The 26432-nt window shown below is 39.5% G+C and overlaps 1 protein-coding gene across 1 annotated transcript in view; it reads left to right on the top strand.

Moving 5' to 3' along the window:
• Window positions 1–26432, top strand: part of ttn.2 (titin, tandem duplicate 2) — a 191715-nt gene that overhangs the window by 86678 nt on the left and 78605 nt on the right. Inside the window, 38 exon segments of the mRNA XM_055230344.1 lie at window positions 50–445; window positions 525–679; window positions 681–804; window positions 883–1152; window positions 1256–1395; window positions 1511–1637; window positions 2308–2574; window positions 2682–2948; window positions 3180–3443; window positions 3757–3896; window positions 4032–4158; window positions 4330–4596; window positions 4748–4806; window positions 4808–5015; window positions 5505–5771; window positions 6766–6905; window positions 7513–7639; window positions 8501–8643; window positions 10294–10417; window positions 11223–11489; window positions 12616–12713; window positions 12793–12961; window positions 13972–14241; window positions 15212–15478; window positions 15941–16219; window positions 16817–17225; window positions 17597–17721; window positions 17794–18060; window positions 18640–18909; window positions 20062–20361; window positions 20771–21073; window positions 21662–21849; window positions 21955–22069; window positions 22149–22436; window positions 22599–22750; window positions 23951–24098; window positions 24197–24444; window positions 24446–24497. Of these exon segments, the coding sequence (XP_055086319.1) occupies window positions 50–445; window positions 525–679; window positions 681–804; window positions 883–1152; window positions 1256–1395; window positions 1511–1637; window positions 2308–2574; window positions 2682–2948; window positions 3180–3443; window positions 3757–3896; window positions 4032–4158; window positions 4330–4596; window positions 4748–4806; window positions 4808–5015; window positions 5505–5771; window positions 6766–6905; window positions 7513–7639; window positions 8501–8643; window positions 10294–10417; window positions 11223–11489; window positions 12616–12713; window positions 12793–12961; window positions 13972–14241; window positions 15212–15478; window positions 15941–16219; window positions 16817–17225; window positions 17597–17721; window positions 17794–18060; window positions 18640–18909; window positions 20062–20361; window positions 20771–21073; window positions 21662–21849; window positions 21955–22069; window positions 22149–22436; window positions 22599–22750; window positions 23951–24098; window positions 24197–24444; window positions 24446–24497 (7827 nt within the window).

The raw sequence follows: 26432 nt of genomic DNA, 5'->3' as shown, positions 1-26432 counted from the left end.
AAAGTATATTGCACTTTTACAAATACATGTTATTACCTTGATGTTATAGCCAAGCAGACACCATCCCCCGGTGAAGGAAGGGGCCGTGGTTTGAAACCTGGTGGTAGAGGTCCTACCCCTCCAGAGGAACCATTTGGAGGCTTCAAGCTCAAGGCCGTTCCTCTGAAATTCACCAAAAAGCTCCAGGATATTGTGCTTCAGGAGGCTGAGTCCATTGGCTCCTCTGCCCTCTTTGAGTGTGAGGTTTCTCCTTCCACTGCTATCACTACTTGGATGAAAGATGGCAGCAATCTCCGTGAAAGCCCTAAGCACAAGTTCACCTCAGACGGCAAAGATCGCAAACTGAACATCATTGATGTGCAGCTCTCCGATACTGGTGAATACACTTGTATCGCTAAGAACGCTGGCAAAGAGGTCCAATGCTCAGCCAAACTCATCGTGGAAGGTATGCATTATTTTAAATGGTAACGTTAAGAGTTGGAAGTAATTGAAAATTCATCTTTATTCTTTTTACTCCTCCACAGAGCTGCCAGTAAAATGGATAAAGGAGCTCGAGCCAGAGACCTCAGCAATTAAGGGCCAGCCCATTTACATGACCTGTGAGCTCAACAAAGAGAGAGAAGTGATTTGGAAAAAGGATGACAAGTTCTTGGCAAAGAGGGAAAACAAAATCCAGATCAAATATTATTGGAATGCAACATGCTGTGACCATCCAGAATTCCCAGGAGAGTGATGCAGGGGTTTACTCTTGTGCAGTATCTGGACAGGAGGATGTCATAACTTCTACTAATGTTAAAGTGATTGGTAAGTATTATTCATAATACCGCATATATATTTACTAGTCTTGGTTCTTTGCTTATATATTCCTTTTTTCTCCAATAGAAATTATTAAAGATTGGATCGTGAAGCCTCTGAGGGACCAGCATGTCAAACCCAAAGCAACTGCCACCTTCAAATGCGAGCTGTTCAAGGACACACCCAACTGGAAGTGGCTCAAGGGAGAGGATGAAATCACTCCTTCTGATAAAGTGGAGATCAAGAAAGAAGGGAAGGAGTTGACCCTCACTATCAAGAACTGCCAGCCTGAAGATGTTGCAGAATATGCCATGGAAGTGGAGGGACGCCTCTACACTGCCAAACTCACCTTAGGAGGTTTAACTTATTTTGACTATTTATGACACAAAAAAAACTTTTGAGTAGTGCATTTTTTTATGTTGTTGATTTTTTTTTAATCACTAACCCTTGTGTTCATCAGAGCGTGAAGCTGATGTCCTGAAACCATTGGCAAGCGTTGAGGTGTGTGAGAAGGAGGATGCTGTATTTGAAACGGAGATTTCTGAAGATGATGTTGCCGGTGAATGGAAGCTCAAAGGCGAGGTTTTGACCAGATCTCCGGTAAGATTGAATGGCGTTGTACAATGTACAAAATATTTACCAAATGCACTAGGAATGCATTTCTCCATTGAATATGCTGTACCTCAAGCCAAGCTAATCTGTCATTGATTATTAGACTTGCGATATCCAAATGGAGCGTGGAGTTCGTCGTCTCATTCTGAAGAACTGCCAACTGGACCAGGCCGGTGAAGTGACCTACCAGGCTCTGAATGCTGTGACAAACGCTATGCTTAATGTTAAAGGTAAGACCTGGTTAAGACTTAAATGTTGTGAAAACCTATTGTATTTAATAAAAAAAAATAGCTGTAAAAATAAAGACATAAGGGCCGTCAAATTAATAAAGACTTGGACCTTAGATCTTTATTTTCAAGGGACCTTGAAAGCATTTTTGTATTTTTGTAATATTTCACAGCTAAGAAGACAAGAAGACAATTTGGGGGCGATTTTTTCGTGTGTGTCGTATTTTCTTTTATGTTCTGTGTGATATTGTATTTTGTAGTTTGAATGTTTGTCTTGTCACAAAGCTATATTGTAAAGTGGTCAGTCCAGTACAAGCACATTTATGCAACAACATACAATACAAAGAAAGAAAATCTTTTAATTGTTAGTGATGAGATCATATCCTTCCTACCTTCCTTTTTATGCTAAGCAAGGAGTCACCACCCGTCTGGTGACCTCTAGAATTATAAAAAAAGAACAGGGCACTTGATAGGGTGTGGTTACATGACCTACAAAGATGACAGCTTGTTTTAGGATCCAGAGCTTGATGGAGGAGGTACAGAGTCTAGATCCACACATTGCATACACAATACACATTACACAAAACACATATACCTGCTCTGACCGCTAGTTGTCCACATGTTTGTCTTGTCTGTTGTTTATGTATGTGACTCTGTATTACTTCCAACCCAGAAATCGAAATGGATTTTGTAGTCCCTCTGAAGGACGTTTCAGTGCCTGAAAAGAAACAAGCCAAGTTTGAGTGTACCATCACGAAGGATGTGGCTAAGGTTATGTGGTATAAAGGAGCTGATATCATCACCCCAGACCAAAAGTATGACATCATTGATGACGGAAAGAAGCACATGCTGGTCATAAACTGCTGCGAGTTTGACGATGAGGATGATTATACTATCGAGGTTTTGGGCAAAAAGTCCACTGCTAGACTCACAGTCGAGGGTAAGTCTATAAGCCCAATAGATAATCAGACTGCCTCTATTCATTGAGTTGGTTTCTATAACTTCTTAACTAACTCATATGAATATGCCCTACTATACAAACTATAGGTATCAGGCTCAAGTTTATCTCACCCTTACAAGACCAAACGGTGAAAGAAGGCAACACAGCTCGTTTTGAGCTTGAGCTTTCTCACGAGAACATCCCAGTTACATGGTACAAGAACGACGTTAAAATACACACGAGCCGAGCTGTGGTCACACATGTCGATGGGAAAAAACATGTTCTAGAGTTAAAGGACGTGACTCTCGATGATACTTGTCAGATTAAGGCTGAGGCCAAAGGAATTCCCTCCATGGCGAATTTGACAGTTATAGGTAAAATGAAGTGTCCCATCCTGCAACGTTTTTCCACCTTTTGCACTGCTCATATCACTTTCCCATCAGTGCATCCCTTCACCAAACAACTTGTCTGTCTTTTATATGTTGTCTCATTGTGTGTGTTTCATTGTGTGTACCGTTGTCATTTCAAAATGTCTGTCCTCTGTCATGATCCATCTAAACGTTTTGTGAAATTGTTTTGTCAAACCCAACATTTCCCCGTTCCAGAGGGAGACCCGTACTTCACAGTCAAACTCCAGGACTATACCGCCGTGGAGAAAGACCAGGTGGTTCTGGATTGTGAACTCAACAAAGACGTGGAGGTCATGTGGTACCACAACGAAATGGAAATAAAAGCCTCCAAAGCGGTGCTGATTAAATCTGAGGGCAAACGCAGAACCCTCATTATCAAGAAAGTAGCTGACAAAGATAAAGGGCAGTATTTGTGTGACTGTGGAACAGACAAGACCACAGCTAAATTACACATTGAAGGTAAAAATCTCAATCGATACCATTTTTTCCATTTCATCACAATATTTTTGCTCACCCTTCACCAAGGTTTTTTTTGGTCCATTTTCTTCTACCATTTACTAAGCACATGTTTTAGCTGTCACAATGCAGAAACACAATGCAAGTCATTCCTTACTTGGAAATGGATCATCTTGTCTATGTCATGGCGTCACTAAAAAGCACATGTATATTGTCTGTTCACGTTTATATATTTGTCCATTGGCCTGTGTTGTTTTGTCTTGCCTAAATGTTCTTGTCTTCAGTAAGAATGTTCTTCCTTCTTTTTAAATGTCAGCCCGCCATATTAAAGTGGTCCGACCACTGTATGGCATTGAGGTGTTCAATGGAGAAACAGCTCGTTTTGAGGTTGAGCTCAGTGAAGACGACGTGCACGGCCAATGGAAACTGAATGGAGAAGTCCTTAGTCCGTCTGCTGTATGTCTCAGTTCACAATTTTTATTTTTTTTTTCCCTCTCATTTTAATTTTAGATATTAAAATGACATGACCACATAGGTATTTATTTTGAGCATTCCTAATTTTTTTTGCTTACATTTTTGGCCCAACTGCAGGATGTTGAAATTGTGGAGGATGGCGCCAAACACACTTTAGTGTTGTACAACTGCAAAGTGCCAATGACTGGCGAGATTTCATTTAGCGCCGCCAATGCTAAGTGCGCTGCTAATCTCAAAGTGAAGGGTGAGCTTTAACTTTTTTCTAAAGGTCATGGCTTTTTACTCCAAAGTCTGCATTATTTTTTGGTAATGTAATAGTTATTTACACAAATGCTGGAGTAAATGCTATTTCACGCTGACTTTCCCAAAGTTTTGTTCATGCTTTGGAATTAAAACGATTTCTCTGGATCAACAGAGATCCCAGTCTCGTTCATTACACCTCTGACAGACGTTCATGTCTACGAAAAGGATGAGGCTAGATTTGAATTGGAAATTTCTCGGGAGCCCAAGAGCTTCCGCTGGCTCAAAGGAACACAGGAGTTGTCAAGCGATGACAAATATGAAGTTGTAACAGAAGGAACAAGACATACCCTGATCATAAAATCTGCAAGATATGAGGATGAGGCCAAGTATATGTTTGAGGCTGAAGATAAGAGGACATCTGCAAAACTATTCATTAAAGGTAAAAGGAAAGCAAACAATAGTAAACAGGTTGTGTTTCCTGCACTATTTAACATGATGTAAAGCAGCTCATTGTTGCGCCTATTCTTTTCCAACCCATTTTCATTTTCGGCAGTTGTCTAAACCTATGTGTCTGAAACGTGTATTATCAGGTATCCGTCTCGAATTTGTCAAACCGATCAAAGACGTCACGGTGAAGGAGCGTGAGACAAGCTGAGTTCACTGTGGAACTGTCACACGAGAACATCCCCGTGGTGTGGTACAAGAACGGAGCCCGCTTGCACCCCAGCAAAGTGGTTCACATGTCCGAGCAGGGCAAGGTGCACACGCTGGCCTTCAAGGAGGTCACCGTGGACGACACCTCCCTCATCAAAGTGGAGGCCATGGGCAAGACATGCGAGGCCATGCTCACTGTGCTCGGTGAGTACGTTGGAATTAAGATATGCTTGAGCTGCAATATAGTTAGCAAAATTTATTGTGTCTATTTTAAAAACCTACTTAAAGGTTTTATATTATGCAAAATTGACTCTTGACTCCAAAGCATACCTGGAATTTTGTTTCATTCACATTTGTCAAATTGAGGAGCCTTTTATTATTATTCTTATTAGATTCTAGTGAAGGTGTATGGAGTTTAAATCACAGTGGAACACTTCCTGTATTACCACATGACATTATAGGGTGGGCCAGAGTGTCTCTGGATATGTTTTTGATGAGGAGACAACCATTGTAAAATGGCATCCTTGAGCCCTTTAATGATACACTGTGTATATTTTCTGGTAGAAGGTCCGTCACACTATAAAATGTATGGTATAAATGTAGCTAGCTTTCACTCCTGGTTGATTTTGTTTGCTTCACTGTCATTTCAGTGCACAACTAACTTTTTTTCTCTCATTTTTACATTTTTGACAGAGGGTGACCTGTACTTCACAGCCAAGCTCCAGAACTACACCGCTGTGGAGAAAGAAGAGGTGATCCTGATGTGCGAGCTGAGCAAGGCCAGCGGTGAAGTCAAATGGTTCAAAGATGGTAATGAAATCTACCCCTCGAAGAACGTTCTCTTCCAATCTGACGGCAAGAAGCGCATGCTGGTCATCAAGAAGGCAGCCAAGAGCGATATGGCAACCTACACCTGTGACTGTGGCACCGACAAAACCACAGCCGACCTGAACATCGAAGGTAATCCCTGCGGTCACCCCGGTCATGCTCCCACACCAACGCCATCGGACAGAGGGATCAGGCTTCGCCTACTGAGATCACCAAAGGCTTGCCTCCCATTGACAGCCTCCATCTCTTGTTTCTGTCCTGTCTGTCTCCTACTGACAATCCAACTTCATACATACAAATTCAGTATTATACATGCACAGGAAATACTTGAAGACTTTTTAAGAGACATGTTTGTGACTTATGTAAATGTTTCTAAGATGTCTGTGAAGTATTTATGTACATGTAATAATACTCCGTGTGCAGTTCAATGCATGTCAGTTTTAGTTATAGTTTAAAGAATACCCTTATTATCTTTTTAGAGTCATTTTGAAAGATTAGAGATGTTAATTCATAAGTAATAATGGCTTGGATTTATATTGCACTTAACGAGTTTGACTAGCGCTACGGTAGGCCCATTCATTCCCTCTCCGTACTATTTGATGGTAAGATGCTTTTGCAGTCACAGTTGCCCTGAGTTTGACTGACAAAAGAGTGGTTGCTCATCCCTGCATATGGCCTCTGCAACCGCCACCAATCACTTATTCACACATCACTTTCATTCCACTAAAAAGACCACACTACTACCTGTTGCCCCAAATTTATTTTCAAATTAACTTGTGCATGTATGTAAGTCTAGATTCACACAGCATGTATTTTTAACATTAAATATATAATATGAGGATAGAAACAAACAAGATCAACTTCACTAAATGTATTGTAGAAACATGTATGCAGTTGGATTTTCATCAGGAGCTATGTTCCGCTCATATGCAAATTGTAAGTCACTCTACAATAGAGTGGCAGCTACTGGCCAAATTGTCATGTCTGTGTCCTTGTCGTATATATGTCTTTATAGGTGTTATTGTTTCCAGCTGTGAACTCCTTTTATCACGATAATGTATTTTGGCACCTGTGACTGGCACCTGGTTTTTGTGTGTGCCATTAACATGTGATCACACTTCTCCAGAGCGCGACATCAAGGTGGTCAAGCCTCTCTACAGTGTGGAGGTCACAGAGACAGAAACCGCCAAGTTTGAGACCGAGATCTCTGCTGACGATCTGCACGCCACATGGAAACTCAAGGGAGAGACACTCATGCCATCTCCTGTAAGACTCAACAGAACATTCCTTGTTATCATTTGCTTTCAATAATAGGCCCTGTGCACAGCAGCGCGCTAGCTAACTCACTGTCTCTCTAAGCTAACAGTCACTATTAAAATTGGAAAACATAAAATGAACAACCTATTAAAATTTTAATTTATTAAAATAAAAATTATATATATTATATATTTGTATATGTAAAATATTTCAGGTTGTGGTGTTGTTTAAATATATGCCTCAAAATTACCATTAGTGAGACACAAACATCTCTTTCTAAACACAGAAGTGTCCTCCGGTGACACAGAAGTGTCCTCCGGTGTTTAACATGTTGTCTGTGACATCTACCCATAGCTCCCTGTCCACTGCCTCTTTAAGTATTTATTATTTTTAGCGTGACTCAGAAAAAAGACTCATAGATAAATTCAGACAGGAAGTAGTGAAGCTATCGGTGAGGCTGCTGGGTGCTGTTGTGCACAGAGACTATTATACAGAATTCACTAACAGCTGTACGAGGAATAATTAAATCTACAAATATAATCTTATGGGTGTGTAGTGAAGCTACATGATGTCAAATGTAGACTGTATGGTGGATTTTTTTGTTTTTGTTTCATAGGATGTTGAAATCAAAGAGGAAGGCGCTCACCACATTCTGATTCTCTTCAACTGCCGTAAAGACATGGCCGGAAGTGTGGACTTCTCGGCAGGGAATGCCAAGTCTACAGCTCAGCTCAGGGTCAAAGGTGAAAGAAATAACTTGCTGATAATATTTTGTTACATATATAACATTAGCAAAGAAGCTAACGTTTTATACTTTATGTCAATAATGTGAAACGGTCACAGAAGGGAAATGGAACACTTTTGGCCTGGTCTTATCCATGTATAAATGTTATGGGTTTATCTGCAAGTTTGATTCTTGGCTGCAGATGAAATGAGATTATGTGGAAAGTAGATAATGGGTGACAGCTCAGTGATTAAACAGACACTCATCCAGCTGTCAGCAGCCCATCTTTAACTGCCTGTAAAGAGGCCTTAATTCTGGCATGTGAACCAGTCTGTTGTAAATACTTGATACCACTTGTTAATCCAGTGCGACACTAAACTACCACACATGGCAGTGTTCTACACATGCAGTGCAGTGATGACACTTGCACTGCCTTACATTGGGTAACTTCAAATTTTTTCTGTTCCAAGAGAATTGCAGGCCTTTGATTGACAGTAACATACTGTTGTAGCACTGATGGGTTTGGCTGTGGTGGGCTCTCAGCCAATCAGACTACTCGGTTATTTTAGAAGGCGCATGCCTTTTTCTAGAACAGGTTTCCAGTGATTGGCAATGGGGCAGGACGTGACCCCTGATTTTACTGGTTTATGCCGGCCCCATACATATTCCATCATAGCATATGCTAATGAGCTAACCCCCCCAGGACCAAGTTTCACTGTGGCTGTCTTTAGTTGGCCTGAGGGCTTCAGCGGCCTGCCTTCAGCTCAACCGAACCATGCGGATTAACCATTGAGGATTAGCTGTTTCCTTGAGGAGCCTTTTGGGATCTATTGACTTGTTTTGGGTGAGGAACTAACCATGTCTTCTCCCCAATCCAAAGCCCGGGTGATCGGCCTGAAGCGGCCTCTCAACGATGTGACCGTCATCGCTGGAGAGACCGCTACCTTTGAGTGTGAGCTGTCTTATGAAGGCATCGCTGTCGAGTGGTTCCTTGGGGGTACTAAGCTGGAACCAAGCGACAGAGTAAGTCCACGTCTATGCACTTCCACCATCACAGTTGTCTTCACTTCCCACATTCACCACTAGAGACACTACCCCTCATGGATGCATGCTGCGGTTTGTGTTAGGCCCTCTTTTGTTTGTCCCATCCCAACAGAACAACATGTTCAGCAGTGTCTTCATATAAGGGCCTGCTGCAGGCCCAGATGCCAGCAGAGCATATGATCCTGGTTTTGAGATAACGCAGGAGGGAGACTTTTTGCCCTGCTTGCGTTTCTCCTGAGTTATTTTTAACAGGAGGTTGAAGCACTGGGCAGGTGGCAACAAGAGCTATTTGACAGCTTCACTTTTTAAATCACTTACTGTGCTGTAAATGTGATTTCCTTGTGGTATTGTAGTCAACTTACGACATGAAAGAGTCTGGCAATAAAATCTAAGTGTAAAGTAGGATTAGGTGATTATCAGCTGTAACCTGAGATCTCGTGATTTCCACTGTTATTTGATATGTGACTTTCTTTGTAATCTTGCTACATTCAGAGGGTTGTTCTGAAAAAGTATGGCAAAACAAATTGCAACCTAAAGCAACAGGTTAAATTTAAACATGACATGGCTAAAATGCTAAGTTAATTCACATAAATGTATATGTTTTAAAAGAAGGGTTTTATGACGTTTTTTACACGGATAAAACAACAGTCCTGGTTAGTAGAGTGAGTTTGAGCTGCATTGTAGTCTCATAGAATCTTTTTTATCAGTTACAATTTGTAAAAGTTTCACAAGGCCATAAAACAAGAAAGAATTAATTAATGTCTATGATAAATATTAATATATGCTGAATAATTGAAATTTAAATTTGGTTTAACAATTCAAAACACCTTTAACTGAACTTTAAGGTTTAATCTTCTGGTTCAACTGTTAAATCATGTATTCACACTGATTTGCATGTGTCATTGAATTTCATCCAACCATTGTACAGTGCTTTAAATATAGATATAAAGCTTACAGTATACAATATTTTCCTATATATAAGGGAATTATGTGGTTTTATATTGGCTTCCATTTGAGTAAGCCTCAGTGTTGTAACATACAGTGAGTGGATATGTGTGAAAGCAGCAAGGTGTCAAGGGTCACGTGGTTTAAATCTGTTGAACGAGAAAGCAGCTGCTAGCGTTCTTTTTAGCTGTCAGGACTGGACCTGCTGAACTTCTAGATGTTCTACACATTTATTTCAGTTGTAGCAGTTTTTATGGTCTTGTGAAAGTTAGAAAGATTGAAATATTTGTAGAACTGCTGAAAAAAGGAAAATCTCATTATTGTGACTATCATAGAATTATAATGTGTTTGAGTGTAGTTTTATTCTAGTCCAAACATGTCACTCCAAAAACTCTTAAAATATGTGTATTATTTTGCCCTGAAATTTAGCTTATGGTTAGGCTGAGCAGAGACTTTATACCTTGTTGAACCTGCTGCTGTTGACTTGACTGTAAACAGGTGGCATTCAGTTGAAGCTGCAGGCTATTTTATAAGGTTCATAAATATTACTATAGGCGACAAAAGGTCATGTAGAATTCTCGTTGTAAAACGTAACTGGTTTTATGTGCTCACTTAAATTTAATGTTTTACTTCACTGTAAAAAAGAAAAAAAAAAATGTAAACAACACTGCTTTTGCTTGGCAGGTGGTGCTGAAGTCAGAGGGTACTATCCATAGCTTGACTCTACGTGATGTTCAGCTAAGTGAGGCTGGGCTGGTTAAACTCGTCGCTAAAGATTTCACAACAGAGGCCAATCTCACTGTCAAAGGTAAGGAGAGTCAATACATAAATATATAGAACTGAAAATAAGAACATTTGGAAAAGAACATTTTTTTAGCTGAAAATCTAATAACAAAGGCTGCTTGACTATGCACAGAAAAATCATAATTACCGGTGCCATTGTTTGGGTCATATTTGAAATTCTGACTATTTGAAACAATTATTTATATACTGTTAAATGTTAAAAGTTAACCTGTGTAGACTCAATATATTTATTCCAGGTTTTGCAGGGAAAAACATTTTGAAATGAAATGTTTAGTTTTGGAAATTATTTGGGAAAAAAATATTTAATTGCAATTTTTCTGACAAGCACTGTGATTAGATTTGTGATTTATGTCGTAAAAATAGGATGCTGTTCAAAGTTTACGACAGTAGCTCAGCTGGTAGAGTGTCAGATCCACTGATCCAAAGATTGGCGATTTGAATTCCGATCTCGATGTAAACATCATTGGTAGAGCAGTCAGATCCACTGACCCACAGCTTGAATATGGAAAAGTGCATTTACATTTTAAACATATCCAAAAGAATTGGCAAAAAGACTGAAATATGAATTTACAAACTAATACAGGAATCAGAACATGTTTGTACTGATTTAAACTACAGGGTTAGCCATTTTTATGCAGAATAAGAGAGGATATTTTGTTGTGAAGGAAATAGTGGTACTTTAAAAATGGCTGCCTTTAAGATTTGCTATTCATGTCCATTAATTTTGATTCGATTGTGATTAATCTTGTTGCCTTACAGTTCCCTGAACTGCACAGTCCTACCACTAACACTATAAATGTTATGTCCAGAGCCACCAGTAGAGTTCACAAAACCACTGGAAGACCAAACAGTAGAAGAGGAAGCCACCGCGACACTAGAATGTGAAGTGTCTCGGGAAAATGCAGAGGTTACATGGTTCAGAGACACACAGGAAATCCGCAAGACCAAGAAGTATGAGATCCTAGTGGACGGCCGCAAACGGACACTGCTCATTCACGACTGCACTTTGGACGACTCCAGGACCTACACCTGCGATGCGAAGGACTTCAAAACCTCCTGCTTCCTCAATGTTGAGCGTGAGTGCATGGAAGTTACATTGATTGATTGGTTGATTACATTTTTTTCAAGCTTATACATATATTCATATACACACGGATGCACAAACAAGTTCATTCACAACTTTTAAGTATTTACAATGACCATAATAGGTCGAAATGGAATGAGAAGATGTAAAACGTATAAACTCCCACCCAGACCTGTCACGATAATTACTTTATCAGCTTATCTGAGTATTTATTGTATGTACCATTTATTTGCAATAGCGTGGTGGTTGTCTGTGTGTAATCCCTCAGTCGTCAAGGTATGATCCATAGTAAAAGACAAGTTCTGTTCTGTCAACTGGACAAAATGTCAGTGTCCACCAGCAATCTGACCAGAACTGAAGAAGCTACTTGGATGAGCAGCAAAACATCTTCACTCTAAAAACATTTTGTCCAGTTGACAGAATTTATTTTTTCTTTTACACTAGTGGGGAGATTTTTATGTAACACTAGAAATGCTGCAGACATTCTAAAATTAACTATGGCTAATTGTTAGTTCGTTATCCCATTTATTTGTTGGAGCTTTGTGTCAGTAGCATAAAGTAGGTTCTACCTGTCATTTAGCACTCTATTCCTCTGTAGCTATATATTGTGCTTCAAAAATTTCGTATCATGATGGGCCTACTCCCACACCACATTACTTCTTTGGATTGTGTGGTTATAGCGATTTAACTATAACTGTTTGATTAACTATGATGTTAATGGGATATTTTACTCTTGACAGAAAAACATGGACATTAATACTAGCCAAATTCTGGTAGATTTACATAACACACTCCCACAAACCATTTTAGCCAGTTAAATGTTATGCACAGCCCCAAAAACATTTCTACTATAATATAAGGCATCATTCTGTTTGATTTTATCCTCATCCACACAATCAAATGTAACATAATTTAAAGCCAAATGTTTATATTTTGTTCCAAACTAACGTCATTGTGGCTAGTTAAAACTCTAGGCGGTAAGTTTTGAGAAAGAACTAGCCACAGAGGCCTGTAAGCAAAAAATAAATATGTAAAAACTTACTTATATAATTATCTATATTTAGTTCTGGCAAATATCTGTATAATCATGTTAAATTACTGTGCATTTTTCCCTCTAGCTCCACATGTTGAGTTCTCTAAGCCACTCCATGATGTCGAGGTCAAAGAGAAGGAATCTGCCAGGTTTGAATGTGAAGTGTCCAGAGAAAATGTCAAAGTAAGTCTTCTGAATAACTCAACACCAAATGGTCGACTATACTGTTTTACTAAAATATCTAATTGTTGTTTTACATCAGGTCCGCTGGTTCAAAGACGGAAGTGAAATCAGGAAGGGAAAGAAGTACGAGATTATTGCACAGGGTCGCCAACATATCCTCGTCATCAACAAGTCCGTGTTTGACGACGAGGCGGAGTACGAATGTGACGCCAAGACCTCCAAGTCCTCCGGCATGCTCACTGTCGTTGGTAAGAATTACACTTGAAAATAAAATAACAAAAATTAAAAGGATAGGAGGGGTACAGACAAAATGCCCTCAAATAGTAATATAATATCACTAAAATACATGGACTAAATTGCCCAAAGAAGAGTAAAAATGTATTTGGTGAGTACAGGGTAACTGTTTGGGCATAACATAGATTTTAGTATTGCTGTAACCATACAGATACATTTAGGTGCTCGTAAGTTGTGCTAGTAACTTGTGTGGTGTCACCCTCTGCTTGTCTGCATGGAAATGTTATAGCTCTTTTTGTAATGTTCCACAGTATGACATTATGTCTCTTGCATCTATTCAATTAGTGTTTTATAGCTAAAAATGCTTTGGAAAACTTGCATTCTTGCTATGAGTGAGCTCACCTCCCTACAGATCTCACCTGTAACTTGGCTTAGTGGCTTAGTTTGTACTTGTATCTCCTATATAGTTAGAATCTATGACACCTGTGGATTATTGTGTTATAATCTGTACATTTTAAATGGCAATATTCTATATTTAAAATTACATAATAAAAGAAACAAGTCTGCTGACTTCCGAGTTAGAAAACTGTGGTGCCCAATGGGAGCTGACTTTGCTGTAAATGTCACCACAACAAAGAGCTGAGTAGCTGTCAGACTCTCCTATGGATAGCTGCAGCTCACATCTAAATCTAAATTTAAAAATAATGTCTAAAACTCTAAGTAATGGACATATTGCATATACTTACACAGGCCAACTAATGGTGGGAATTGTAACTGATAAAATTGATCTTATAAATGAGTTTTACAATAATATTTCAAGTACAAACATTAAAAATGTTTGCACCCTTATGTTAAGTGCTTAAAATAATGTCATTTAATGGAAACATATTATGTTTGCATCCCTTTGAAACTTGAGTGCACCATCAGTCACTTTGATCTACACCCGGGCATTGAATGAATGTTGCAGTCCTTTCAAAATTGCACTTGAATGTACTACCACTCAAGTAATCTGATGTCTCTGCAGAGGAGGAGGCGCGATTTACAAAGAACCTGGCCAACGTGGAGGGCACAGAGACAGACAGCGTGAAGTTGATCTGCGAGGTGTCCAAGCCAAGCGCTGATGTGATGTGGTATAAAGGAGACACGGAGCTGCCTGAAGGTGGCCGTTACGAGCATATTGTGGACGGAAAGAGACGCATTCTGCTCATTCAGGACCTCAAGATGGACGATGCCGGGGAATACAACTGCAGACTGAGCCCCAGCATCAAGACCTCAGGCAACCTTAAGATTAACGGTATGTGGTCAAAATGAAAGAGGGAGATCTTAAGACATCGTAACATTCTAAACTAAATATTTTAAAATTGAGTTAGAGGGCAGGTCCAAAGTGTCCAAAGTGTCAAATTTGCTGTTTACTGACATTTTAGAGATATTTAGTTGAGGTTATGAATAGGGTTGCCAAAAATATCGAAATTCAGATACTAATTGATATTAATAAACAAGTATTAAAACTGAAAAAAAAAACAAAAAAAAACAGAAAATTTGATCAAATTTGACCTTTCCTCAACAGTTTCAACTTGAGTTTTATCAGAACTAGTGTAAGGCTTCTTGGTATAATAAACAAATACTATTATTTTGTGTTGAAAATTACAATATTGTCTAAATGATTGAGTATCAAAATCGATATTGATTATTGAGTCTATTTTTTAGTATCAAAATCAGTGAAATTATGAATCCTATGCTATTATTCAAACAGACAGAAATATAGCAAGTTTTCTGGACACAATAACTGACAAAAAAAAGATAATTCTTTGCATGTGGATTTTTGAATCTCCTATAGTTTTATACCCTTCATCTAGAACATTGGCTTTCTAACTTTGGTGGTAGCACCAAGTACAACCAAAGAAAAGATTTGGCTTTCTGACTACCACAAGAGCTAAATCAAGTAACAAGACTCTTACAGCTCTAATCTAGGGCTAAACCAGGTCTAAAAGTGGACTACATCATTTCCTTTGCAGTTCTAAGCAGCAAAATTATCCAAAGAGGAACAAAAAGGTGGATAAAATTACAAACCCACAAACTGAAGAGCTGTCCAAGTACCACCTGAAGGGGCCCGTGTACCACAGTTTGAGAAATAATGATCTAGACCATTGACATCAGGTTTTAAAATAGCATACAGTCTGATAAAATCTATGAAACCACTTGTGATGCTGTATCAGAAAAAGATTACTTAAATTGCTAACTGTATTTTCATTCTCTATTCAAAGAATTGGCTGCTGAGTTCATCGCCAGGCCACAGAACCAGGAGGTGGTGGAGGGCCAGAAGGCAGAGTTCACCTGTACCGTTTCCAAAGACACCTTTGAAGTCACATGGAAGAAAGGCGACAAGGAGCTCGAAGCCAGCGACAAATACCAAATGGTCAGAGATGGAAAGAGGAGAACCCTGGTTATCAAGAGTGCCGACCTGAAAGACGAAGGCGCATATGTGGTGATGATTGGACCAACCAGAGCCAGTGCCGACCTCATTGTGCTCGGTAAGCCATGCCCGTTACTTTCGTTATACATCCCTTATGTGCAGAGGAGGAAATATCCAACAGTACAGTTATTTTAAAATAGTATTACACCAGTAAAACATGTAATTGGATAGCCAGAATATTGAATTATGTACAGCATCAGCTACTTTCAAAGAATAGAGCACAAAATAACAACGTAACAACGTAATTCATATCTGAAGGTAAAGTGCTAGAGACAGTAATAATAATAATGCATTAGTCATGTATAGCGTTTTTCTAGATGCTCAAAGTCAATTTATTCATTATTCATTCACTCCACACTCGGTGGTGCTAAACTGCAATACTCTGAGAAGTAACATGTCTTCAAGAGGAAATGTAACCACCAACCTCTCAATATGTGTAAAACAATAAATACTGCTGAAGAATAGAAGTTTACAGTGCCACATTATTCTCCACATCAATGACTTCCTTTGTCCAATGCAGAGAAACTGAAGGTGATCACTCCCCTGAAGGACTCAGAGGTGCTGGAGGGCAAGGAGATTGTCCTGAACTGTGAGGTGAACTCGGAGGGGGCCAAGGCCAAGTGGCTGAGGAACAACGAGACCTTGTTTGAGAGCAGCAAGCACGTGATGCTGCAGCGCGACAACGTCTTCTCCCTGAGGATCAAAGATGCCCAGAAGGGAGACGAAGCAGACTACTCCATCAATTTGACCAACCAGAGAGGAGAGCAGGCCAAGAGCTCTTGCAAACTCACTGTCAAAGGTCAGTATTTGATTTAGGAGACAATTCTTTTCCTGTGATAATGTTGTTTTATCATTAAGTATTTTGTTTCATTGGTACATATTTAATGTAGATAGTAGCAGAACACATCATATTATTGTAAACTGGTCATAGAATCTGGAAGCCCAAAGTTAAGATCTCATTAAGCTGACTGGATAAGATGTGAACTTGTGTAACTTTTTGCACATAAATTGTTTTTGCAGTTGTTAAAAAGGCAGTATTACAATTCTACTCTATGTTTAAAGTATTAAAGGTACCGTACCAGAGTTTTTGTCTTAAAAACATGAAAAACAGAACAGCACTACTTTGTAGTGGTCCAAAGTTATTCCTCACTTACCTTATGCATTCTGAGCATCCTAATTATTCAGCGCAATGAGTTTATAAGCACTTTTCAGAACTTTCAGACACCAGAGCGGAGTTTTGTCAACAACTAGCATGCTAACGTACATTTTATTATCAGACAATTAAATGCTTTATAATTAGATGCAGACAGCTCATACTGTTCTTACGATATGGTAATCACAAATGGGTGAAAATCACAAGTATAATACAACTATTTTTGCTTTCTGCTTCATTCAGAGGAGAGCCTGAGGATTGTGGCCCCTCTGGAGGACATTGACACCCAGGAGAAGAAGACCGTCAGCTTCTCTTGCAAAGTGAACCGCCTCAACGCCACGATCAAATGGATGAAGGGCAGCGAGGAGATCACCTTCAGCAAACGTGTGGTGTACAGGGTAGACAAGGACAAGCACATGCTCACTATCAAAGACTGCCTGCTGGCCGACGAGGGCGAATACACAGCCATGGCCGGGGAGAGCAAATCTACAGCCGAGCTCATCATCAGCGAGGCCCCCACAGATTTCTCCGTGCATCTCAAGGACCAGACCATCACTGAGTTTGAGGACGCCGAATTCACATGCAAACTGACCAAAGAAAAGGCTGATGTCAAGTGGTACAGGAACGGACGTGAGATCAGAGAGGGACCCAGGTGAAGGAAACAAAATAATTCATTAAAAATTTAATTACAAATTTAGAATTACAAGGATCTACAAGTTTAGAAGTTGCAAAATGTGAAATGTGAATAATGGGTGTTTGCTCATAAAAATCTATAACATGTACCAGAATATTTTAAGAAAGTATACAGAATCATGAATATGTGAATAATTCAATTTGAATAAAAATGTCAGTTTGTACCTCATAATTTTAAGAAAATAAGTTGATATGTTTTTCAGAGTTTTATTGTCATTGTCAGTAAACAAAATTCACAAACTAGGAACTTGCTTTGGCATTATGATACAACATAATGAATAATAATATAAACTCTGATTTTGAAATATTATAAAGTAATTCTTTCAACAGATATACATTTGAAAAAGAGGGCAAAATTGCCACTCTTCGCATCAAGGAGTGCCGACCTGATGATGAATGTGAATATGCCTGTGGTGTGGATGAGAAGCGATCCCGAGCCAGGCTGTTTGTAGAAGGTAAATTCCACTTTCAAATGCATGAAATTTATCTCAGGAATAACATCTAACAAAATATTTTTTGTGCTGCAGAAACCCCTGTGGAAATCATCCGACCTCCTCAGGATGTTTTCGAGCCGCCAGGTTCAGATGTCGTGTTCGAGGTGGAGCTCAACAAGGACAGAGTGGAGGTGAAGTGGCTGAGGAACAACATGACGGTGGTGCAAGGAGACAAGTACCAGATGATGAGCGAAGGCAAAGTCCACAGGTTGCAGGTGTGCGAGATCCGACCCCGCGACCAGGGAGAGTACAGAGTCATGGTTAAGGACAAGGACGCCAAGGCCAAGCTGGAACTGGCAGGTAAGGAATTGTGTAGAAATTATACATGATAACCAGAAGCTGTGTAGTCAACCACAATGTGTAGTTTAATGCAAGAAATTCCCTCACTTGTGGTCATTACTGTAGATATAATGCAGTCACTTGAATTGCTTGGAGTAAATAGTGTAGAGGGTAGTGTAGATGCCCTTCGAGACAACTGTTGTTGTGATTTTGGGCGTTACAAAAATAAATGAATTGAATTGAATAGAGGGTGAATGAGTAAAACCTAACAAGATTTTTTTGTGTTAATTTGTGCTTACATGTTTTACATGGTTGGTTAATTGACTTGTACACTTTATATTAAACTTCATTGTATGTGTAATCCCTCAGTCATCCAGGTCTGATCCATAGCAAAAGACGAAGACGAAAAGATGATTTAAACCTTTGTCTTTTGCAATAAACTCTATTCACAAATATTCTTTATTTAGAAGCCTTCTGTCGCCATAGTTTTACCTTTATTTGATTAAAAATCTGTTTGAAATAATTGTTTGACTACCTGCCCATCAAACAAAGCATAATCTTGTGATGTCACAGTTAATTCTGTAATGATCTGTGTTCCAGCTGTGCCTCAGATCAAGACCACAGACCAGAGCTATGTGACAGATGCCGGTAAGCCCATCGTCATGGCAGTGCCCTACAGCGCCTACCCTCAGGCTGAGGCTGACTGGGTGTACAACAACCTGAGCCTGGCCAAAGACAACATCTTCACCTCCTTTGACCGCACTGAGTACCGCCTGAAGGACCCCAAGAAGTCCGACCAGGGGCGCTACAAAATCACCATCAAGAACAAGCACGGCGAGGGAGAGGCCTTCATCAACTTGGATGTCATTGGTGAGGAGACAGGACTGACAATAATGCATTTTTTGTGATTAGTAATGTATTGTTTAGTACTATTAAATCTCCAGATGTGTAACATGTCATAATTGAAAATATCACGCATACATTTCCAACCAGTATACACTGCTGGGACAAAAAAAAGTCGCCACCTGGATTTATCTAAACAAATATGTTGGGGTTGCTGCAGTTGGTCAGGTCTAGGTTCAGCAACAGTCTGTGCTCAAAGAATGAGGTCAGCTGACACCTGAATATACTGAATGACCAGGTTGTTCCATCAATGGATTTTTTCTTCCCTGATGGCATGGGCATAGTCCAAGATGACAATGTCAGGATTCATCGGGCTCAAATTGTGAAAGAGTGGTTCAGGAGCATGAGACATCATTTTCACACATGGATTGTCCACCACAGAGTCCAGACCTTAACCCCATTGAGAATCTTTGGGATGTGCTGGAGGAGGCTTTGTGCAGTGTCAAATGTGTCAGACCATCATCAATGCAAGTTCTTGGTGAAAAATTAATGCAACACTGGATTTTAATAAATTGCGTTACATTGCAAAATCTTAACGAAACAATGCCACAGTGAATGAGTGCTGTAATCAAAGCTAAAGGCGGTCCAGCAAAATATTAGAGTATGTGACCTTTTTTGTTTGGCCAGGCAGTGTGCATACAAAATATACATTAAAAACTAGACAAGCAAACAAAAATTAATAATAATAACAAAATAATAAAATAAATAAAAATTAAATCCATGCAATTGAGTGCGAAAATGTGCCAATTTAGGTTAGTTATTTTTTTTTGTTTGAAATATATGAAAAAGATGCCTTCCTCTGAAAAAAAGTATTAACTTTTCAGTTTTTCTGTTAATGACAACAAAATACACATAAAATATGCAGTTGCTGAGTTTCAGTTTGACATCACAAGATTCTATAGGCCAATACTATATAATACAAATGGGATTAAGCTAAAATGAACATTGTTAAAATGCAGATTTTTTTATTTTTTTTTGTAATGCAGTGAGTCCTTGAGGTTTGTTTTTTTTTGTTTTTTATCACAGTCAATTTTAGATTTAAAACTTTAAACCAGTTGGGGGAAAAAATTGAGATGTCATTCTTTTTACTTTCAACATCCCTCTGCTCCCTCTACCTAGATGTGCCTGGACCAGTGAAGAACCTGCAGGTTATGGACACAGCTGACGGTGAGGTGAGCCTGGCCTGGGAGGAGCCCGAGAGCGACGGAGGAAGCAAAGTCATTTCCTACATCGTGGAGAGACGTGACGTGAAACGTAAGACCTGGACCCTGGCCACGGACCACGCAGAGAGCCCCGAGCACACAGTCACTGGGCTCCAGAAGGACTCCATGTATCTGTTCAGAGTCTGCGCCAGGAACCGTGTAGGTAGCGGACCTCTCGTCGAGACTGACAAACCGGTGCAGGCCAAGAACAAGTTTGGTAAGGGTCAAAAATGAGATGTTTGTGATTTTAAAATTGTGAAAAGAAATGGAATACCACACATATAATATACATATGTAACAACAAAATAACAAATTATCCTTAATTTTCAGTAACGCTGATATTTAATGCAAACATTTAACCTTAAATCTTAACAGTGTTACCCCTAAAATGTGTATGTATATTTTACAATTTAACATTTTATTGTGGCATCTATAATTTAATACGGTTATAAAATGTATAGATAATAACAACAACAACAACATAACATCAAATAAAAATAAGTATTGTTCATGTATTTTTTGTAAACAGTAACAAAAAGTACAATGAGTACTAGTAAATGATGAACATCATCTAATTAGTCCTTATACAGCAAACAGTTTTTGAGCATATCATTTTTATATTTCAGACGTTCCTGAGGCTCCTCTGAATGTCATTGTTGGAAACGTGAGCAAGTTTGGCTGCACTGTCGGCTGGGAGCCCCCTGTGTCCGACGGTGGCTCTCCAATCACCTCTTACATCATCGAGCTGAGAGACAGGACCTCCATGAAATGGTCTCCGGTCCAGGTCACCAAGGCCGACGAGCTCAGTGCCATCATCAACGACGTGATTGAAAACAAGGAGTACATTTTCAGAGTCAAGGCCAAGAACAAGGCTGGTGTCGGGAAGCCCAGTGCTGCTTCTCAGCCCGTCAAGATTATGGATCCAATTGGTATGATATATATATATATATATCTGTTTCTCAATTGACATCATATATATTACAGTCATCTAGTATTTCATTTAGGCAGGTAAAAATATCTGGATAATCTGTAAATGTTGTTGTTTGAAAGGATAATATAGCTGGATCAGGGACCTTGCTTCAGACTCATGGGGTTCAACTTTTGTTTTAAAAATTTATAGGGTTTTCAACTAAAAAGGACATTATCACAGTATACACAGTATGTAACTTTCTGGAGGTGGCACATCACCCTCATGATTCCACGGAAATAGAAAGTTAAAACCATACTTTGGTTTGGCTATGCAATGCTATAACAACAAGCGCAAGTAGGAGGAGGCCCTACCACGGGCCGAATAAGTCAGGTCAGGTTTGTGGAGATGCAAGCCCACTCAGACTAAGGACTAAGGACTTAGGTTTTTAAGTTTTTCAATATAATAAACACAACCAAAATATAATAAACACAACCAAAATGAAAAAAAAACATGTTTTTATTTTTTGGCTGAAAAGTAACACTCACAACTGTAAAGTATAATTTTCCATTTTACAACATTTTCTAATTTAAACATTTCCACCTTGCAGAGCGTCCCAGCCCTCCACAGAACCTGACTCCTCATGAGCAGAACAAGAGCTCTGTGCAGCTGACCTGGGAGACTCCTCTGAGAACCGGAGGCAGCATGATCACTGGATACATCATCGAACGCTGTGAAGATGGCACTGACAAATGGCTGCGCTGCAATGCACGCCTCTGCCCTGACCTCTTCTACAAGGTACAATACACTTCTAAACCAGTACAAAGAAGATGTTTTTAATTTTGTTTAAGTCATATTTTGTGTACATTTTGAGTTGGGACTTATAGTCTGTTGTTTCTAAAGGTGTCTGGCCTGAAATACGGAACTAAGTATCACTACAGAGTGATGGCTGAAAATGCTGCTGGAATTTCTGACCCATCCAACACTATTGGACCTCTGCTGGCTGATGACCCGCACTGTAAGTTTATGATCACTACACATAATTTCATGTTTTTATTTTTAATTTCTATTTAATTTTATTAATATCATCTCTTTAGTTGCCCCAACCTTTGACCTTAGCGCTTTCAAAAACGGCCTGGAGGTGATTGTTCCTCAGCCTCTGACCATCAGAGTCCCCATCACTGGATACCCCATTCCTGTTGCCAAATGGACCTTTGGCGAGAAGTTGATGACCCCAGAGGATGAGCGTGTCACCACGACAACCAAGTCCACCTTTGTAGAGCTGGTTGTTACCCCGAGTGTCCGCCCTGACAAAGGCACCTACTCTCTGACTCTGGAAAATGATGTTGCTACCGCTTCAGGAGAAATCGAAGTCAATGTTATTGGTAGGTTAAAGTGTAATTTAGGTTATTTGAAATGAGAATTGATTAGATAAACCTATATATTTGTATGATTAGTTTAAATTGTCTTATTTCCAACTAAATTGAGCTAGAATAATAATATAATATAATTTAGCATATCATTCATCTTATGAATCTATTTTATAGCTGCTCCCAGTGCACCCAAAGACTTCAAGGTCTTGGAGGTAACACGCCAGCATGTGCACCTGAGCTGGGAGACCCCTGAGCACGATGGAGGCAGCCCACTGACAGGATACCAGGTGGAGAAACGCGAGGTGTCCCGCAAGACCTGGGTCAAGGTAGGTTGTTGTTGAGACTGTTGCCGCTTTGCTTAACAGTATACCCTTCTTATCTTCTCACTGACTAGTAATTGCATGTAAATAGAAAAATATATGTTCTCCATGTCTTTTATTTCAATAAAATAATCCTATTTTATGTCTTCATTAAAAATTCTCTTGGTTCACTACTTGGTGTAGTCCATAAGTGAGGTAGATTCAGGTAACCAGCTACAGGGCCACTGCTTTAACTCTCCAACTGTTGTCCCTTACATCTGTGTTTCTGGCTTTTACACAACCCAAGATGTGATTTAAAAATAGGTGTTTTAGCTGTTGATCCCCAAAAAAATAAGGGAGAGAGTGAAGCTGGGTGAGGAAGAGAGGGCGAGGCCATGGGTTTGAGCAGGTAGGCAACAGTTTTACTTGCACTGAGACGATGCTCTCTCCACCACCACATAACACTTGCTCTCTGTTCAAAAGTTAACAGCACTGTTCCATGCACAATTCAAGAAGCTTGGTTTTATCCTTGCAGCTCCAACACAGCAATATGAGTCCAAATAGTAGCACACATATGTATGTGCTCCGATAATAAATAGCATGTACAGGTGGATTTAGCTGCTTGCCAGTGCGCTCTATGTGTTCTTGGTCTCGCTTTATCTCAAAACTTGGTGCGACTGGCTGAGGAGTTTGTGGGGAGCAGAAGCCTGAGCCAAATGCAGTCGATTTGTTAAGGAATTGCCCCAGGGCTTATAAACTGCCATGCAAACCATAGACCTACTTGAAAATCAATATCTATATTAATAGGCGAAGCATTCGTAATTCTTGTTTCAAGTGACTGTAATTTTAATTCTAGTTGTTAGGGTCAGATGAACAAAAAGTCTATACTTTTTAATTAATAGGCTATAACACATGTTAAAAAAGTAAAAACAAATTATAAAGTAGCATATTCCCCTAACTGAGAACTGAAGAAGTGGCTTGGATGAGCAGTGAAACGTCTTCACTCTACAACGATATGTCCAGTTGACAAGATTTTAACTTCGTCTTTTGCTATTTACCCTAATAATAATAATAATAATACGTCACAATCCCACTCCCCGCAATGTGTATTTGCATTCATTGCCCCCCCAGACCAAACTCAGTGTTTTTCCCCTGATTGTCATACATGTGTATGATATTTGTGTTATAACTGTGGGTCTATATCTTATCTTTGCTTGAATTCAACAGGTGGCGGCAGGAATCCAAGATCAGGAGTTTACAGTTACCGATGTGGTCGAAGGAAAGGAATATTTATTCAGAGTGACTGCCTGCAATAAGTGTGGCCCAGGAGAGCCTGCTTACATTGACGAGCCTATCAATGTGTCATCTCCAGCCAGTAAGTCCCATGACACAGCAAATAGATTTGATTTTATTATTTGTCACAAGGATTATATAGTTACATTTTCTAACCATATTAATTTTGTGCTTCCATAGCTGTGCCAGACCCACCAGAGAACCTCAGGTGGAGAGACAAGTCAGCCAGTGGCATCTTCCTGACCTGGGAGCCTCCTAAATATGATGGTGGCAGTGGTATCCGTGGTTACAATGTGGACCGGTGCCAGAGAGGAACAGATAAGTGGGAGCCCTGCGGAGACATGGTCCCGGAGCTTAAATGCCAGGTGACTGGCCTCACTGAGGGACAGTGGTATGCCTACAGAGTGCGCGCCCTCAACAGACTGGGAAGCCAGCCAACCCTGCAAGGCCACAGACGAGATCCAGGCTGTTGATCCTAAAGGTACTCTCAAGCAACACACCTTTTTAGCTAGAGTTTGGAAATATGAAATGTTTAGATTAGCTAGTCTGTCAATACTAATTTGACGAGTTTAGACACATGTACCATATTTTCCGGACTATAAGTCCAATTTTTTTTTTCACCGTTTGGCCCTAACCACCCTAAAATATATTATATATGTGAAATTGTTCAATATATAATTTCACATCTTCGTTATTGTCACACTGACAACTGCGCGAGGGCACTCTAGGCTCGTTTACCAGTATGGCAGCCATCTACTTCCGGAGCAGTGCTTCATTTACTTGTTGTTCAGAAGCGACATCAAGGATGAAGAATGCAGAATTTTGTGATTTGGAGTGAGATCGAGAGTAACTTGTTAGCTTTTGTTTTATGCTTTAGTTATCTCATTAACTGTTAATATCTTACGTTAACATACCAGACACGTATTCAGTTCACTGTCTATGCTTCATGTATGTGTTTACATATGTGTTAGGTAACGGTTGATTATAAATGTTACAGTTCACTTGTTTGACCACTAGATGGTACTGTTGGGTTTGGTCTAAGGGGGGGGACAATAAATTGATGGAATTTAGAACCATCCTTTGAAGGGAGCCGTAACATACCTAATCATAAATTCAATAACTATGTTATTGTAATGAGGCTATTATACCACACCAGCTGGAGTTCACGTGGACGTGCTTAAGTTTCACTTTTGCTTTTTCCCTATGGCAATTAATAACAAAGACAGCACATGCTTTTGTTTTAATAACTTTAAGACTTCACTCTGTGGTTTCCTGAGCGAAGGAGGATGATTATGGCGCTTTATGCAGACTCATTTGGCTGCATCTTTACACACACGCGCTCCACATGGATATATTCACTTGAGAATTACACTTTTATGAGGACCGAGGAGGAGTTTTTTGGTGGAGTTTGGTTCATATTATGTGTTTGGTTTCAAATTACTGCGCGGACGCTCCAGACTGTGACTGAATGTGGATATTGCACAACACTTGAGACTGTGAGACACTGTAAAAGTCATGCACTGGAGACACTGTTTCTTCAACTTTGCGCTTTTGGCACTTGGCACAGATGTTAAAACCCAATATCTACAATGTGAGTGTGTGCCATTTCTTGGTGCAGGGCGCAGTTGTGACTTGTGTTGTGACCTGCACTGCCGTTAATTCAGTTGGCAGCATAATGTTTTATCTCAGAACACATTGGTCACACTGACTGTCCAGCATCATACGAGTTCAGATATTGTACTTAGCAAGTGTAAACTCATTGTTTTCCACCAAATTGAACAATATTGTAAATGTTTAGTTTATCATAAGTTAGTTTCACAAAAGGTCACGAAAACTACTTCCTGTTTTCCAGTTCAGCCTTTTATGCTAATGCTAAGTCTGACCCGACACAACACTATTTAAGAAATAATTGAAAAGGAAAATAAAGTTTTCGGTTCACCGGTTTGTTTACTAGCAGGCCAAAGTGGTGTGTATATTTTCCATGCGTTCATTTGCAATTTTGTGTATATGTAATATGAGCCAGAGCTTATGTTACATTTTATGTGTTTGGTAGTTCTACGTGTGAACTATGATGAAGAAGTAAGACACAGTAAACATCAGTGAAAAGAACTCTTGTGTCTCTCATGTTTGTGGACAAACACGAGAGACACAGTGAGGCTTATATATGTTTTTTCTTCATTATTATGCATTTTTTCGCTGGTGCGACTTATACTCCGGAGCGAGGTATAGTCCAGAAAATACGGTACTCTTCACCTTTTTCTTTTACAAAAGACAACAAATCCACTACTTTTTTCACTGGCAATAAATATTTATTGGCAGTAAATATGGAAATAAATATATGGAAATAAGAATACATTTTCTCTATCTCTATCAAGAAACAACCCTAAACTAGTACTAAACTATTACATCCAAACTA

This window comes from Periophthalmus magnuspinnatus, chromosome 21 (genome assembly GCF_009829125.3).
Source record: "Periophthalmus magnuspinnatus isolate fPerMag1 chromosome 21, fPerMag1.2.pri, whole genome shotgun sequence".
NCBI classification, from domain to species: Eukaryota; Metazoa; Chordata; class Actinopteri; order Gobiiformes; family Gobiidae; genus Periophthalmus; species Periophthalmus magnuspinnatus.
This window is presented reverse-complemented; position numbering and strand designations above follow the sequence as displayed.